Here is an 18,310-nt window from a genome sequence, read left to right as displayed (position 1 = left end):
CTTGGTGATGGATTGGATATCAGAAGGTGCAATAAGAGGTGAATTTAAAGTCATGACCCTTAGGAGACAGGATAGGCAAGAGAATTTAGGAAGGGGGAGATGATGATGTTCACTCAGCTATTCCATAGACTACTCATTCTTGTGATGTGTTCATGGGTGCCCCAAGAAGTAAGAATTCTGTGGTCAGATAAATTTGGAATATACTGACATAAAAGTTAAGGATAAAGTTAAACAGTAACTGAAGGACTTTTCATAGCCTTTAATATGCTTTGATGAATTGATTAGACCAAGTATGCAGTGTTTGCCAAATTTATCAGATTATGGGGTTAGGTGTTTTGGAGATTGTGTCAGGAAGGGAGGGGACACTTCAGAAAATGATTTCAGAATAAGAGAATGGGGTGTGTTTGTGTGTGTGTACACATACCTGGGTGATAATGATCAATCCAAGTGAGAGTCTTTTGATCATAATAGATATGGAACTTGAGAGAATGTGAGACAGCAGACTAGTATCATGAGTATTTGGAAGTCAGGCAGAGAAATGTTCACCAGAAACATAGCTGAGATTAGATTCTTCTTTATGGCAACCAGTAATTAATAGGAGGACAGGTGATGTGTGTTGGGGGTTGAGGTGGGATGGGCAAGAGGGAGCAAGGCAAGGGCAACAGACACCCAGGAAGATATCCCAGACAAATGTGCTGTTACCAATAACCAGGTCGGAAAGAGCTGGTGCATGGCAATGATTGAAACAGTGGAGCTCTAATCTAGGAGGTATAGAAGCTGCCTAGTTTGTCAAGGAGGACATCTCCTCTCTGTGTGCCTGTTGTGGTAGGTGCTAATGCTAGGGCAAAGCATGGGTAATGGTATCCCAGTACTCCCTGTTCCACTCAGCAAACACTTCACTGATCTCTCACTTTGTAGGGATAAGAGAAAAATGAACATTTAGTTCCTGCTCTCAAGGTGGGCACTACTTCTGAAGGAAAAGGGTAAGAAAGGTAAACTGCTAAGTGTGATATACTTCATTGATTGATTGATTGACTGACTGACTGTAGAGACAAGGTCTTGCTATGTTGCCCACGCTGGTCTCAAACTCCTTGGCTCAAGTGATCCTCTCACCTCAGCTTCCCAAAGTTTTGGGATTACAGGTGTGAGCCACTGCCCCCAGCAAGTGTGATATACTTGACAACTGCTTTTACAGCAGCTATGAATGTGACAAGGTCTTTAACTGTGATTTGGCAAAGAGGTTTAATATATTTGAATTCTCTAACTTTTTGAGGCAACCAAGGAAAGAAACATCATATGAGTTGCTCTAAGTCTTAAGCCCAATTTCATCATCAGAAAATTACTTTTTAAATTTTATTTTTCCTTGTAACCAAGTTTAAAAATAGACTGGGAAGTACACGCCTTTGGAGAAGTTGGAATTGGCATAACGGTATGGGAGATGTCACAAAGGTAAACACTAGCCCTGGAATGGAAGGAACTACAAGTGTAGTTTTTTTCTTTTAATGGACCATGCTTTTTATTTTTAGAATTTTAAGTTATGTTTTACTCTGGCGTATCTTCTATTGTTATCAAATAGTTTAAGCTGGGCCTACCAAATGTGGACAAGATGATAGTTTCTAATGTAAATTTCCTCGGGAGCAGAAAAGGCTTCTGGAAGCACACAAGGCATCCCATTGTAAGGACACTCCTTTGTGCTAGTTATTTTCTGGCTCTGACTTGAGCTGGCTCAGAGGGCCTCTGCTCTGCGCCTACCACTCCTCGCTGAGAGCCGAGAAGACTTTTCATAATGCCATCTGTCATAGGTATTCGTGAAGGGGGCATGGAAAAATAAATATAAAAAGTTTACAGTGAGTTTTAATAGTTTAGGCATCTTTCTGAATTATGGTAAAAAGAGCTGAAAAGTTACAGATATGGTCATATATAAATAACTGTTTTATCCCTCCTCCTGTCACTGTGTCCTGTAGCTCTCCATATCCCATATATGAGCAGGATTTGGGATAACCATGTGGAATGGTTGGGCACACCTCAGCACACCATTCTGGAGAACCAACCCCACAACTGCAGTTTCAGTGTTTGCTTTGATGTTCACCATTCTCCTGTCTTTTTTTCTGCTTTCCTGCCTCACACTGAATGGGCACTTAATAAATCTGTTCTGAACAGAAAGGGAAGGAACACTGTCAGATACCAGTGTTGTAAAAGGAATGCCATCAAAGAGTCATCTTTATCTTGTTTGAAAAGTCATCTCTTGTGTTTGGCTTTGTGTGAATGAAATGGCCTGGCTCTGTGTCCCCACCCAGATCTCATCTTGAATTGTAATCTGAATTATAATTCCCATGTGTTGGGGAAGGGACCTCGTGGGAAGTGATTAGATTATGGGGCAGTCCCCCCATGTTGTTCTCATGATAGTGAGTGAGTTCTTAAGATATCTGATGGTTTTAGTAGGGGCTTTTTCCCACTTCACTCATTCTTCTCCTTCCTCCTGCCATGTGAAGAAGGACATGTTTGCTTCCCTTTCTGCTGTGATTGTAAGTTTGATGAGGCCTCCCCAGCCATGCTGAACTGTGATTGTCAATTAAACCTCTTTCCTTTATTAACTACCCAGTCTCAGGTATATGTTTACTAGCAGCATGAGAATGGACTAATACAGTGAGTATTTGAGTATTCTGTGTGGATAGCTTCTCAGACCACCATCCTCTTTTATAATAGCTGCCAGAAAGCGAGGCCTCTGGACAGGGGAGCTTCATCATCTGCTAGAATGCAGGGAGCTCTCTCTGTCTCCTCCTACTACCTATTGAACCTGGCTGCCTTTGTGATACGAGAGTTGTATGTGGTATTCTTGGAGAGGAGATTTTCAGAGATTTGGCTTAAACTTTATTCTCCTTAGCATTGTCCTATAATTGGAAGCTTGGTGTTTGCATGTGAATTGGAATAAAGTAGGAGAAGGGATTTTAGATTCTTGATTTGAGCAGGATCTTGGTCTCACATTCTACAGTCACAAAGAGAAACAGATACATTAGTCATTTGGGAACTAGATTCCCCTGGACTCCAATCCAGTGATTGCCTTTCCTGTAAGCATTAGTTTCTTCATTTTGGCAGAGAAAAGACAAAAAATTAGTTGTTCACTAACTGAAATCATATGGTGGTATCTGTCTTGATGCTGTACCACTGGATTTTGTACAGCTAGGAGTACATATGATACTCCCACTGTACACAAAAAATCCCAAAATGTTTATTTAGTGCTTTTGGCAAGAGAGCAAAAGGGAGAGGTAGTTATGTTATTAAATATTCAAAGGAATGAACTTTCTGAATTACTGATTTTTTAAAGTTAGGTTTTAAATGGAGTTAGGGATGTGGCAAGAGAGACAAAAGTTGACAACAGCCTGGTAATTACCATGTGTAGAAATAGATCCATAGCAATATAGATATAGCTCTATCCATTCAACCATATGCACATCCTTTCCCAGACCAAGCAGATCTGACTAATGTGGGTGTGTGTACTGGGAAGTCTTTAGTTGCCTCATAGAAGGAAGAGAAAATAATGGGCCAAATTAGGGAGCGGAACCCGAGAGTCTGTTCCATCCAAAGTCATATGGCAAAATGGGTCTGTTTGCAGGTCCCTTAGGAGGTGAATGTGCTGTGTCCTGAGCATGTCAACGCAGCCCCTAAGGGCATGGCTGGTGTTTGTCGTGTACAATCCACCTTCCTTAAGGCACTCAGGGGAGCAAGAACTCTGTGGAAGAGGCCAAAGGGGAGATCCTGTATCCTCCTCTCCAGCCACTGCAAGCCTAACATCCCCCTTCGCTGCCTACTAGGTGGAGGAGAGATGTATGGATGTGATCCCTGATTGTTCTGTCCACTTAGCCCTACAGTGTAGCTGACCTTCAGTTATCCATGACATACCTGTGTACTGGAGCTAGACATTGTGTTCATGAGGCATGCCCTTTGAAATTTGGGATTCTATTCATTTTAAGCCCGATTGACCAAAGATGTTTTCAGAGGTAGAGGGAGCTGGAAGGCTGATGGGAAAACAATAATTCACCACCCTTTGTCTTTGTTCTTGTATATAGGGAAGGGCAGGGCCTAAAGGTTTTCAACCAGGGGTGTCTGGAAAGGTGCTTGGTGTTTAGGGTACATGCAGTGACTCAGGGGGCACTATAGACTTTGAGTGGGTAGTGGCAAGGGTTGCCAAATGTCCTTTAATGTGTGAGCCAGTCTTCTACAATGAAGAAACACCTCACCTAAAATGCCAGTAAAGGGAAACACTGAGGAGAAACAGGGTTTTGCCCTCTCTGAAGGCTCACACAGTCATGGGAGTCTGCCTGCTTAGCCTTCTGGGCAGTCTGAGCCCAGAGAGGCTAAGCTACATTTCGTTTCCTTCCTGCCTTCCTGCCTTCCTGCCTTCCTGCCTCCCTGCCTCCCTGCCTCCCTGCCTCCCTGCCTCCCTTCCCTGCCTCCTTCCTTCCCTGTCTTCTTCCTCTCTTCCCTCCCTCCCTCTTTCTCTTTTCTTCTCCCATTCCTTCCTTTTCCTTCCTTCTCTCCTCCTCCTTTCCCTCCTTTTCCTTCCTTACTTCCCTCTTTCTTTTTCCTTCTGTCCTCCTCCTTCCTTCCACCTAGCCACCCCTACAGTGGCCAACTATCTTCCCCCATGTTTCCCTCAGTGATGTTGTCACATTGTCTAATCTAATGTACTCAAGTTCCTCTCTGAACTGAGTCATGTAGTAGCAATGACAAGTTCTTAGACCAGTGAGAATAGAGAAGGTAGATGTGTTTGGTGGGAAAGGAGAGGGAGAAGGAAGGAAGAAGAGTGAAAAAGATGTTTTATAATTTATCTAGTTATGAGAATAGGTCCCTCAGTCTTTAATCCAAGAAAAGGCATTAGATTAATACTAATGTACTCCCTCCCACATCTAGGTCAGTGGTTCCCAAATGTGAATGTGCACCAGAATCCCACAGAGGGTGTGTTCTGAGAGACTGCTGGGAACTATCCTCCGACTTTCTGATTGAGAAAGCTTGGGGCGGGGCCTGGGAAATTGCTTTACTAACAAGTTCTCAGGTGTTGCTCATGCAGGGACCACACTTCTCTAGGTCTAGGTTCTAGAGACAAGAGAAACACAGGGCCAATTCCCATCTCCGGAGCACCGGTAGGAACAGGCTGAGATGGGGAGAAACTTTGCCATTCTAGACTTTTAATCCTGGCCCATGAAGGAGAAGAGAAGATTTGAGGGCCAGCACTTCCCAGAAGATGAGGATAATATCAGCTTCATCATCACCCCTGTTCCTGGGATCCCTGCAGAGGCCAATGTGCTGTGTTTTCTGAAATAGGAAGGAAACAAGCCACAGTGAGCTTTGCTTTTTTGTGTCCTTCTGTACCAAAGTAAGTGCATTGAACTGGTGGTCTTGGGTGATGTCTGGTAGATTGGACTTTTTGGCAAGCCAGGATATCAAAGATAACAGGCAATACTTTCTTTTGTTACCAAAGAAGGGGAAGTTGTAAAAAATGGGCAGCCTGTTGAAGGTTTCTCTAAAGGAAGGCATCTGGTTTAATGCTCAAGCTGTTACATGTGTCCTTTTATTTCAGGAAAGCAAACAAAGTCAGGAGTGGGGGACAGTGTTTACTATTGCCTTTCCTGAATTCTTTGTTCACTGATAGCAGAAGCACTGGTTGTTTTTGTTTTCCTCTTCCTAATGTGTTAACAATAGTAATGCTTTATTCCAGCTCCAGAACGGGAAAAACAAATATATTGGCAGGGTTGCTGCTGGAAGTGTGAACAGGAATGTGAATGAAATGAACACTTTGAGAGCTGTTATTTTTACTATCAATACCTGATTTTTCAAAATAATTCTAAGAACAGTTTTTCATCAGATTTGACCTGATGCCAGAATAACATCAAGCTTTTTTCATCCCTGATGTTCCCCTGGAATCATAAAATGTTATTAGTTTGGGTACTTAGTGGCAGTTTAGAGGTGGCATATTATTTTGGGTTTCATTTTTTATCCAATATAGAAGGCCCTGCGGCATTAAATAAAAATGTCACCATGTAAAATGTAAAGGCTTTCTGTCACAAATGTTTTTAAAAATTCATGAAGGGCTGAGGATTTGATTTATCCTCTTTCTGTGATTTATTCATATTTAATGTTAGGTTCAACACTTGAAGCATGAAGAACTTTTTCAAATTAAAAACTGGTGAATCAGTTTTATTTGAAGAAAAATTCCACCATGCCAGTTTTTGAATTATGCAGTTCATTCCTTTTCATGTGTTCAAGGGCCAGAGATGTTTGGTTTTCCCAGTGGGTGAAATTCTCACTGGCGAAACCCTTCATTGTTGGGGGGAGGTCGATTTCCCCAGCTATGTGGTTGTGACAGCTGTTGCCCTGGTATCAATAGACATTTTCCCTCAGGCATTAATCATGATCACACATGTGTGGTAGCAAAGGGGAAGAGTGGGAACAGACCTCGCCTTGGGAACTATTGGGTTTGTGTGCTTCTTTGTTTTTGAGCTGCTAAGTTGCCTGCATTTTCAGGAACATCTTTAGGCAGAGATAAGATCCTGTCTTCTCTATGGATGGTTCATAAATAATGATAATAGAATTAGCCACAAATGAAGGAAATGAAATGAACTGAAACTTATAATCTTTCTTTTTATAAACTAGTCACTAGAAGCATAGGGTCTGAGACACTGGATTTTTTCCAAGCCCTGGAGGCTTAAAAGACTGTAGAGAAAAGACCTTCTTGGTGGACTTGTTTTTCCTTTGGGGCAGGCAGGTAGATTTGCCTAGAGGATGGGAGAGTATCTCCCCGTTCTCTGGGAGGCAGGTGGAATTCTAGATGGCTAGACAGAGATGCACTAGGGTACACTGTGCTGGACATCCTGGCTTCTGCCTGTCCGTCCACCTGCCTGCCCATCCTGCCCTCCTGGGCCTCCATTCCTGTATCCCTTCCTTTTGATTTCTTCCCTTCTACTTCCATTCTTCCCACTTGCAGTGACTTTTTAGCATCTCCATTGGGCCGACTATTGTACCTCCATAGATCGAGTCAGCTTCTTATAAAATGAAGGGAACTATGCCTGTTTTCTTTACTAAAAATAGTCAACCTTTTATAAGAGCATCAAGGAAGAAAGAGAATAAAAGCTACTGAGTGCCTACAAGGATAAAGGCCTTTTTAACCTAGTTTTCTCTTGTTTGTCATTGAGGATCAAACCTATTAAAGGGTGGCAGCCAGTACACAAAGCAGGGCATAAACCAAAGAGTGTGGCTTTTTAAACCAATTTTGAGCATTTTGTCATTATGATCTGGATCTTATTCCTGTGCTTAATGTAAACAATTATCTTGACAAGTAAAATCTGTTTTTCCCCTTAGACTATTGGGAAGAAGTTACCTGCAACTACAGCAACTCCAGACTCGTCGAAAACAGAAATGGACAGCAGGACAAAAAGTGAGTTTCCTTAGTTATCTATTTCACATTTAAAAGCATTTAGGGACTTCAGAATAACAGAAATGTTTTTTAGAAATCCATATATAACCTGGATAGTTTTTGCAAACACATCAGAAAAATGTACACAATTGTGTTTCATTCAGTCCCCATCATTAGGGTGGGCATAAGTTAGATCCATAACTCTTGTTGTTTTTTTTTTTTTTTTTCTTTTCCCTTATTACAGAACGTGGTTCTCTCCTACTATATGTATCTCGCTCATGTACAGAGCTAGGGTTTATCCATATATAATGAAAGCATTTTGCACAGTTAAGGTGGCTGAAAGATTTTAGAGAGTGCAGTTTAAGTGCTTTAGGGATTCATGAGCCTTCAGGTCAGAGAGGCCTAACCACGTGATCAATATTACTTACCCTTTACTTCCCACCGGCATCTTCAACACACCTCTGCTTGAATAGCTCTAGATACCACTGCATGTCTGCAGGCAGGAGGCTCAAGACTTTTTGAAAGGATTAGGTGAATGAATGAGAGGGGTTAACTAGAACAGTGCTAGCCAATAAAATATCATGTATGAGCCATATATGTAATCCTAAATTTTCCAGGAGCCATGTTAAAAAAAAAAAAAGGAAAAACAATTGGACTTAATTTTAATGTATTTTAACTGAATATATCCAAATATTATCATCTCTACATGTAATCTACATAAAATTGTTAAATGAGGTATTTTCATTGCTCTCTTCATGTGAAGTCTTCACAATCCCATATGTATTTCACAGGCGTAGTATATCTCAATTTGCAGTAGCCACATTTCAAGTACTCAGTAGTCATGTGTGCCTAGTGGCAACCATACTGGAAAGTGTAATTTTACTTTTTTTAGTATTTTCTTTTGAAAAAACATTTTTGTGGTTACATGTAGTAGGTGTATATATTTATGGAGTACGTGAGATGTTTTGATACAGGCATGCAATGTGTAATGATGACATCATGGAGAATGGGGTATCCATCCCCTAAAGCATTTATCCTTTGAGTTACAAACAATCCAATTATACTCTGTATTTTAAAATGTACGATTAAGTTATTATTGACTATAGTCACCCTCTTGTGCTATTAAATAGTAGGTCTTATTCATACTATGTTTTTGGATCCATTAACCATCTCCACCTATCCCCCAGCCCCTAACTACTCTTCCCAGCCTCTGGTAACCAACCGTCTACTCTTTATGGACAGTATAGTTTTAGAGTAATTCTGGGGTCCAAGAGGGGCTTACTGTGCTTGAAAACAAACACAGTTCCAAATGCTTAGCTCTTCTAAGCACGTGGGAGAATCCTGGCTCCAGCCCAAGACTTGTTCAGTTCTGAAAGCGTCTATTAACTACATCCACATACCTGGCCCTCTAGGAGCAGCATGGTGGGGGATGGGTTACTCATAAGAGTGGGTTTACAGGGGCTGGGTGTTATGTTTTGGCTGAGAGTCAGGAAGCCCATATTCTAAGACCAGCTCTGTTATTAGCTAGCCATGTGAACTTGGGCAAATGATTTTATTCCTCTGGCCTTCCTCTTCATCATCTGCGTTGACTGTGAAGTCAGAGGGTTATACTAGAGAAAACCCCAGGGTTTATCCCAGGATCTTCATCCTCTCATTCAGTTCTGAAAGAGGGGAAGGCTTCTGCATTCAGAAAATTAAGCAGCTGATGGAAGAGCCAAAAGGAAAATGTGAACAATTTAGTAGGAACATGAGAAAGATGTCTTTGGGTATAGATGTTAATATGCCTGTAAATGGTAGCAAATCAGGAAGGGGAATTACTACTGTCACTGAAGCCTTGAGGGATATTTATTGACAGACTCTTTTCATAGACATCCGGATAAGAATTTCTGCAGTTGGGCTGGGTGCAGTGGCTCATAGCTGTAGTCTCAAAACTTTAGGAGGCTGAGGCAGGTGGATCACTTGAGCCCAGGAGTTTGAGACCAGCCTGGGCAACATGGCAAAACCCCTAGCTGGGCACAGTGGTGTGTACCTGTAGCTCCAGCTTTTCAGAAGGCTGAGATGGGAGGATTACTCGAGCCCGGGGGGGTTGAAGCTGCAGTGATTGCACTGAGGTCACACCACTGCACCCTAGCAGGGCAACAGAGTGACATCCTGTCTTAAAATAAATAAATAAATAAATACACACATACATACATACATACATACATACATATATGTTCTGCAGTTTTACCCCACACACTGTCTCTGGTTGTCAAGAGCAAATTCTGGGGTAATTGTTCTTCCATGATTTCCACTTAGTACCACCCCAGCCACTAAGAAGCCCCCTAAAAAGCCCCTTTCATGAATCATTTCCCTGCTTCAGGATTTTGATGTGATACCTATGTTTAGGTCACAGGCCACAGAGTAACTGAGCAACTACATATTAGAAATGAGCAACCTCCTTCCCTCTACCTTCTGGCCAGAAGACAAATCTATGACAAAAATTGCCCAGCAGTGCAGAAGAGGGTAGCTCCTTCCTGCACAGATGTCTGTCTCCTTAGCTCACATCAGGGTTAAGAATTGTGATGATTTAAAAAAATGTTCATATGAGTTGGTATTTTCTGAGTGAAAATGCAACTCATCTGATCAGGATTTATTTAAACAATTAACATTATCATCCCTACCCCCTCAAAAGAAAAGCTTTTATGACATTGAAATTCATCGGAAACTCATGCTGGGGAACAGATTGGCATAATTTTCATAACAAGAGGAATACCATCTAAATATTCATAATGAAGTGCCCTGAGGTTCCTCCAGCTTGCCACATCTGGAGTTTCCCTCTTTCTTATTATAATTGATGCAGATTTGTGGCCTCCTGGGATAGAAAAACAGCCCAAAGAAAGGACTATTGAATATTTTTCTGAACAAATAGTTTAGTCTTATAGATTCAGAAGACGAGTTGAACTGGTGGGTTGGGGAGAAAAATCCTTGACAGAATTTGTACAAGGGCAGATCAGGCTTCTGCATAAATTATGACTGCAGGACAAAGGCTGTTTTCCCTGCTAAACCTCATCTCACTTCCTAACTGGACACTCATACCACCTTTGCAATCCCTTTGTTCACTGACTTGCTTCTTAGGAGTTGTCATCTGTGATGGTGACAAATGGTACCTCTTTGCTCTTGTCAGATCGTTGTTCCTTTTAGGTTGAGGCTGTATCTTCTACTTGATATCCCCACCACACAGCCTAGAAAAGTGCCATGGATTCAGTGGGCACCTAAAAAGTGGTGGTTGAGCAAATGGAGAAGTATAAATGATTTATTATTTGTCAGGCTCTAGATTGGACAGTCTTCTAAAAGCTATTAGCACTATGCATGGTGGCTCATGCTTGTAATCCTAGCACTTCATGGGGGCAGAGGCAGGAGGATCTTTTGAGCTCGGGAGCTTCAGGCCAGCCTGGGCAACAACTACAAAAATAGAAAAAAGTAGGCATGGTGGCACATGCCTGTGCTCCCCGCTACTTGGGAGGCTGAGGCAGGAGGATCACTTGAGCCCTGGAGGTCAAGGCTGTGGTGAGCACCACGATCGTGCACTGCAGTTTGGGTGACAGAGTGAGACCCTATCTCAAAAAATTTATAAAAAATTAAAGCTATTAACCATTGGTCTCCTTTGCCAAGTGTATATATACATGTATATGTAAGCCTCTCACAATGAGACCTTAAACACGATGGTAAGAAACGTCTTTCAAAAGTATGTTTCAAGCACCTGCTTTAAGAGCCCTCTGCATGGAAAACAGTTCCATTCACTATAAGAAAACAGCACATAATGTTTCTCTTAAAAAGTATGCTTAGATTTAGCTCTAAAACATGTATATATAAACCCCTCACGCACAATGAGATGCAATGCTAGAAACATCTCTCAAAAGCATGTTTGAAACACTTGCTTGCGAAGTTTTCTGCTTGGAAAACAGTTCCATTCACTGTATGAAAACAGCACATAAGGCATGTCTACAGAAGCAGGTAGATTTAGCTTTTAAAGGTGTATATGGAAACCACATATAATGAAACTTGAAACACAATGGTAAGGAACCTCCTTCAAAAGCACATATAGAACACCAGCTTACAGAGCTCTCTGCTAGGGAAGCAGTTCCATTTACTGTTAAAAGAAAAAGAAAAAAGACACCTTTGTTCCTGTAACACTCTTGAGCTCGTTCTGGGGTCTGAGTGGTTAGCAGTTGTTGCCCATGTTCCTTAGCTTGCTGGTGTTCCTTGGGACTTGCCAGACCCTGTCTTCTTACCAGCCACTGCTCTCCCAATCAGCCTAAGACTGTTACCAGTGGAGGGTGTCCAGGTCCTTGGCGTCTTGAGCAAAGAATTGGACAAAATGCACAAGCAAAGCAAGGAAAGAATGAAGCAACCAAAGCAGAAATTTATTGAAAATGAAAGTACACTCCACATGGTCAGAGCGGGCCCCAATATAGGGGCTCAAGAGCCCTGTTACAAAATTTTCTGGGGTTTAAATACCCTCTAGAGATTTCCCGTTGGTTACTTGGTACACACCCTATGTAAATGAAATAGTGGCCCACAGTCAGTCTGATTGGTTGCAGAAAAGTTTGATTGGTGGCTCATAGTTAGTCTGATTGGTTGAAGTGAAGTTACAAAGTTACACTACTATGCCAACATCTGACTGGTTGCAGAAAGCAACTAATCAGAAATAATTTCATTTTTCCATCTGCCATGCAGAAAAGGAGGGGTATTTGCCTCTGGTCCTTTTGTTACTTAGGTGTGGAAAGTTGGGGCTTTCCTTTTGATTTAGTTCTAGGAAGTTAGTGTGAATTAGCCTTAGGTTCCCTGCCTCCGGACCCTATTCTGCCTCAAGACCACCAGGGACAAGCCTGTAGTCTGATGAATTCAGGTTTATTGGCTCATTGCGACCAGGGAGACTGCACACCAGGGGACATGTGGATGTCACACCAAGCAAAAGAAAAAAAATACTCATTACAGATTTTGAGAAGGGGTAGAAATTAGTGAAATGTAAATAAAATGGTGTTTTGATAGGGTCAGTGCAAAGCAGGCCTGTGTGGCAAGGGGTCAGCATCAGGTCTTGACTGTGAGGTGGATTCAGGTCCTGTTTCTTTGGCAGCTACCAAGTGACGATAAATGTGCAGTGCTGTGTCCAGAAACTCCTTATGTGAGGTACTGCACTTGGGCTGGAAATAAAGACTGCTTCTCTGGATCAAGTGACTTAGTGCCTTCAGGCAAGAGTGGAATGTTTCATTCTTCCTGATACAATTTTTTTAAAAACCAGGTTTCTGGTAGTTTGTCTCTAAAATCACAGACTTTGTCAGGGAGTGAGAAAGTAGGAGCACTCAGAGAAGGGGATTGTTGAGGACAGTTTGCAACTACTGCATATGCTTGGGAGAAACAATGTTTCCTGATTACAGGTGGCCTTATCTGTGTCTGTTATCCCAGCCTCAGTAATGGCTGGGCAGATTGCAACCTACTCAATCTGGCTCATTTTTGCTTTCTCACCATATGTTTAAATAGGAAAAAAAAAACAAAAAACATAAAGGTTAACTGTCTTGTGTTGGGTTTTCCTCAGCCTCATAATATATAACCAGGAACTATTTGATTCTATTTTTTCAGCCTGAGTGTTTTTGCTCACATATCCTCACCCAAACTCACTCATTCTTGGGCCTGAGGATTTGGGCACATCCAGTTTGCAGCATCTTTCATATTCACTCCTTTAGTGCCTCCCATGCCTGCCGGGTACTGAAGCCCCTCACACTTGAAGTCCCAGCAATACCTACCTCTTCCTAAGAAGCACCTTTAATCACTTGCCCCCCAACACAGACATCGCTGTCTGGATTCAAAGTGGAAGCCTTCTTGGGGGTGCCCAACCTACCCTTGTGGCTTGAGATCTGCATTTCAAATACAGTCGTCTTGGAGAAAAAGGTTATCTCCCTTTGTGTTTTCCTGGTAGGTTTTCTTTCTCCAGAAGACTCTCCAAGGAGCTTCTTCTCATCTTAGCAGAAGATTGTACCATTGAGAGGAGTAGTGATCTAGCCCCTGCTCTATTGTAGAGACCAGAAGGGCTTTGCTTGTCAGATTTTCATTTCTTCTTTTTAAAATGTACTTCTCTTTTTAGAAGAGAGTACACTGTGTCATAATTAATACTTGTGAAATAATTTGAAAGTCAAATTCCCAACAGTGTCTGAGACTGAAGGTGGTGGTTTGGAGTTATGGTCAGCTTCTCCATAAAGCAAGGCGCTGGATTGGCGTTGACAGACATACTGATGGATACATCGTGTTTCATTTCCCTTTCTAAATTTAAATGTAGACCAGGGCTTCTTCACCTTGGCAGTATTGACATTTGGTCTTGATCATTCTCTGTTGGTGAGCGTTGTCCTGTGTTCATTGTAGAATGTTCAGCAGCATCCCTGGCCTCTACCTACTAGATGCCAGTGGCACTCAACCCCCATTCCCTGCCAAGTTCTAATAAGCAAAATTGTCTCCAGGAATTGCAAATGTTTCCTGGGAAGGCCTAGTTTCAAACTGCTGGTATAGACTGTAGTAAGCCCCACGAATAGGAATTGTGGCATCCCTGTTGCCTGGCACGCAGTAGACACTCAGTTGTTATTTACTAAATAGATGACAAGCCTAGTATGTATTTCACTACTCCTCACTAGCCCCAGATCCTCAGAATCTGACCCAGAACTGGAGTTCCCGTCTAAATCTAGCATACGACACACCCACCCCCAGTGCTATCACCATACTGGTCCACCCTCCAGGTCCCCACAACTGTCTTACTCCTTCCTAGAATTAAACATTTGCTAGTACTACTAGACCAGTGGTTTTCACAGCATGGTCCCAGAACAAGCAGCAGCAGGAGCATCACCTAGGAACTTGTTAGAGATGCAAATCCCAGCCCTGCAGAATCAGAAACCCTGGAGGTGGGGCCCAGTTGATCTGTTTTTACAAGCCCTCCACCTGGCACTTGAGAACCACTAACCTAGACTATGTTTTTGTTTTTTTTTTTTTTCCCCCCGAGACGGTGTTTTGCTCTGTCACCTAAGCTGGAGTGCAGTGGCACAATCTTGGCTGAGTGCAACCGCTACCTCCCAGGTTCAAGTGATTCTTCTGCCTCAGCCTCCCTAGTAGCTGGAACTACAAGCACCCACCACCACACCCGGCTAATTTTTATATTTTTAGTAGACATGGGGTTTCACTATGTTGGCCAGGCTGATCTCAAACTCCTGACCTCGTGATCTGCCTGCCTTGGCATCCTAAAGTACTGGGATTATAGGCAGGAGCCACTGTGCCTGGCCAGACTAAGGTTTTTAAAACTTCCCTGATGAGAATCACCAGAGTGTTTGTTTAGTAAATAGATTCGTGGCCCAACCTCAGATCTGAAGATTCAGATCCACAGGGAAGAGATCTGGGAAGATCATAGAATGAACAGGTACCCCACAAAATTCTTATCAGGGATGATTGGGGAACACACTCCAGTCCTACTCCTCTGGTCAGTGTTCTAGAACATTGTACAAAGCCCACTGCCATTTTCTTACTCTACGACAAGATCCTGAGTCTCTTGTTTGGGAAGTGATTGTCCCATTTGTGATACTCTTGACACTTTAAGCCGAATGCATGGCTTTCATCCTCTCTTCACTGCTGTCTGGTCAATGCTGTATGTATGCATGCCCATTTCTGCTACTTGATTATAAGCTCCTCAAGCAGATAGTGTCTTATTTACCTTAATTTCTCTTTCCCATTAGCATAATAGAAGTCCACACCCTTATGTGCAATTCTAAAAATACAAAAAGCTCTGAAAACTAAAATGTTTTATTGCTCTTTGGGTGATAAAACTTGTTCTGGACTGACATATATATATATTTATATATATTCATAGTATTTACGTTTCCCACTTGGAGTGACCAGTCATCCATTTACTGCAGACTTTTAATGGTTAGGGGCAGCCCCAGTCCCCAGCTGAGGATGTTACATATTACGTGGTATATGCAGTATATTTCCTTTCTAAAATCTGAGTAATCCTGTACCCAGGGGTTCTGAATGAGGGATTACCAACCAGTAGTGTCTGAGATAAGATTTGTCAGTTGAACAAGAGAATTTTTGATTATGATGTTGGTAAACTAGACTATCCTTGAGCCTGATACTTTTGTTGAAGTATCCCAAGGGAAAGGAAAATTCCAGTTCTAGGTGTGACCTTGTACTTTCCAAATGCTGTTTAAAGCTTGGGAAGCCTTCCTATCAGGATCTGCACATGACACATGGGATTTTGATCTTTATACCCTAAAACTAAGCCCAGAGAGTTGTCCTGGATTTAATGTTATTTCCTTCTGTGTATATGTTCAGCTTGCTGATATGTTTATTCTGTTGGTTCTGCTCTTATTTTTTTTTAAACTGAGAATTTTTGCTTGTTTGTTTGAAGTTGGTTTGTTTTTTGTTGAATAGATTATAAAACTAGCTGCAGGCAGTCATGTGCTGTGGGCATGTGAGTTCAATTCCATTAACAGTCTGTTTTTAATATTATGTAAATTTCTAAAAGTTTAGAGATTGAAATAATGTTTTTTGGGGAGGGTGTGAATCATGACTGGACTTCTTGGTGATTTTAATAGCGTGAGCTTCTTAAAATTTGAAAGACAGTAATTGGTACAAGGGCTCTTGATGTGGGAACTAGGTAACTAACAGCTTTGGGGTCCTCAAACCTTCTGATATTGTACACATTTTCTCCGAACATTTGAGTGTGTGTGTGTATGGTTTGTTGTGTTGCGGGTGTGTATAGTTTGTTGTGTTGTGGGTTTTTTTTTTTTTTTTCTGGAAAGAGTCATTGCTTTTTATCAGGTTCTTAAAGGACTCTAAGACAAAAAAAAAAGACTTAACTGATTAAGAATTTCAGTCTTATGCTAATTCATTAGTCATTTTTAACCTTTCTAAATAAAAAAGACAAAATCATCTCAAATTGCTGGATACATTGTGCTTTATTTCTCTGTGTGTGTTATGTGTGTGTCTATTCATTCCTGTTTTAACTCTAATTAAATCCATCCAATTGATGAATGGATGGAAAATGCCTGCCTCCCAAAATTAATTTCATTCCCTTCTTCTCCAACTCTGTCCAATACTCATTTAAAATTTATAATCTTCCCATGTCCAAAGGATCTGGAATTACACCCTTCTTTTAAGCCATATCAAATGCTTGCTCTTTTGAGAACTCTCTCCTGAATGTAATCTTGCCTCTCTCTGAAACATAACAATATGCTATCATTGTGAGTTTTTGTGTACACATGGGTTTGTCTTTTCTTCCTGCCATTATCCTGCCCTTGCCTTTCTCTAGGAATTAGATGGTCACTTCCATGCAGGGACGGGAGGGGGTGGTTGGGCTTACTTGTATATCACAGTCCCCCAAATTGGCAATATCTTTTTATGGTAGTGGCTCAATAAATATTTAAGTGGAAGTCAGGAACATCTTTGTTCCATATACTTTAACACTGAAATCACAGACTCAGAGTTAATTTTTTTGCAGATAACAGTTTTGAGTATCTTAAAGCTATTGATACATCCAAAGCAACATAATATTTTTTTCTTTATTTCTTCTTAAAAATGGTGTGGGGGGGATACATGTGCTGAATGTGCAGATTTGTTACACAGGTATATGTGTGCCATGGTGGTTTGCTACGCCTATTGACCTATCCTCTAAATTTCCTTCCCTCACCCCCTGCCCCCCAACAGGCCCTGGTATATGTTGTTCCCCCTCTCTGTGCCCATGCGTTCTTTATGTTCAACTCCCACTTATGAGTGAGAACATGAGGTGCTTGGGTTTCTGTCCCTGTGTCAGTCTGCTGAGGATGATGGCTTCCAGCTTTATCCATGTCCCTGCAAAGGACACGATCTCATTCCTTTTTATGACTGCATAGTATTCCATGGTATATATGTACCACATTTTCTTTATCCAGAAATCTTTTTATTTTCTAATACTACTGAATTCAGGCTCAAATGCCTCATCAGTAAAAATAAATTCCTATTTTAAAGTATATCGTAATAAAGTGTGTGAAGCTAATGGTTGCTGGATTTGGTTAGGAGTTCTGGGTGATAGTGCCTGTGATTAGAGTCATGAAAAGTCACAGCTTAAAGTCAGAGCTGCCAGGAACTCAGGTCTAGCCCAGTGTGCTCCTTGGGGCCCCCAGAGCTTCACTGACATGTCTTTGGGGACCTGGGTGGGAGATAGGACAGCCCTACTCCCCAACCAGAACAGCTCTGTTTTAGTTGCTTTATATTTGAGCTCTGAAATGCATTGAAATTTGCTGAGTGTCCTGTTGAAGTTAACTAGACCCTCTTCTCACCCCTCCTTGGCTGGCCCCTGATTTTACACCTGAGGACACTGAGGTCATACAGAGCTATAGTGTGATTGTCTCAGGTCATGTGCTTGGGAAGGCCCAGCTGGAAATCCAACCTAGTCCCAAGTATCTTGCCTTCTGGCCCACAGTCCTCTCCTCCTCCTCCTCCTTGTGGCCCCTCCAAGTGTTCCTCGACTTTGTAGTGGTCACTTGGAGATCATTAAGAAACACTGAGAGGGAGCTCTGTATCAGGCTCTGGGGATGAAAAGAGGGGCGATACATGCTGCAGCAACCCTTGGCACCAGTATCTCCTCTTTTTCTCTAACAGTGGTACTTTCCAGATAATTCTATGTATGATGCCTTACACATAAAACAGCATAGCTGCATGGTAGAGGTGTTCTACAACTGGATTATGGTGATAGTTACACAACTGTATAAATTTATTAAAACTCATCAAATTATCACTGATTTTCTCGGCGTTCCTCTTGCATTTGAAATGTGATCTCAGTATGATCTCAGTAGCACGAAACACTGTACTGACGTCCAACAAAGATAAAACTGTTAAATGGGC

The 18,310-nt window shown here is 41.8% G+C and overlaps 1 protein-coding gene across 13 annotated transcripts in view; it reads left to right on the top strand.

The window, feature by feature from the left end:
• SH3KBP1 (SH3 domain containing kinase binding protein 1) overlaps window positions 1-18,310 on the top strand; it is a 374,021-nt gene that overhangs the window by 241,696 nt on the left and 114,015 nt on the right. For 12 of the 13 annotated variants that reach the window (XM_032286049.1, XM_032286045.1, XM_032286048.1 and 9 more), the window contains one exon: window positions 7,357-7,432. In XM_032286049.1, coding sequence (XP_032141940.1) covers window positions 7,357-7,432 — 76 coding nt within the window. Of the gene's footprint in view, window positions 1-5,315; window positions 5,340-7,356; window positions 7,433-18,310 lie in introns of those variants that run through there. The other variant, XM_032286056.1, reaches the window with a different exon arrangement.

This window comes from Sapajus apella, unplaced genomic scaffold, assembly GCF_009761245.1.
Source record: "Sapajus apella isolate SASKATOON/1434 unplaced genomic scaffold, GSC_monkey_1.0 scaffold17, whole genome shotgun sequence".
NCBI lineage: Eukaryota > Metazoa > Chordata > Mammalia > Primates > Cebidae > Sapajus > Sapajus apella.
This window is presented reverse-complemented; position numbering and strand designations above follow the sequence as displayed.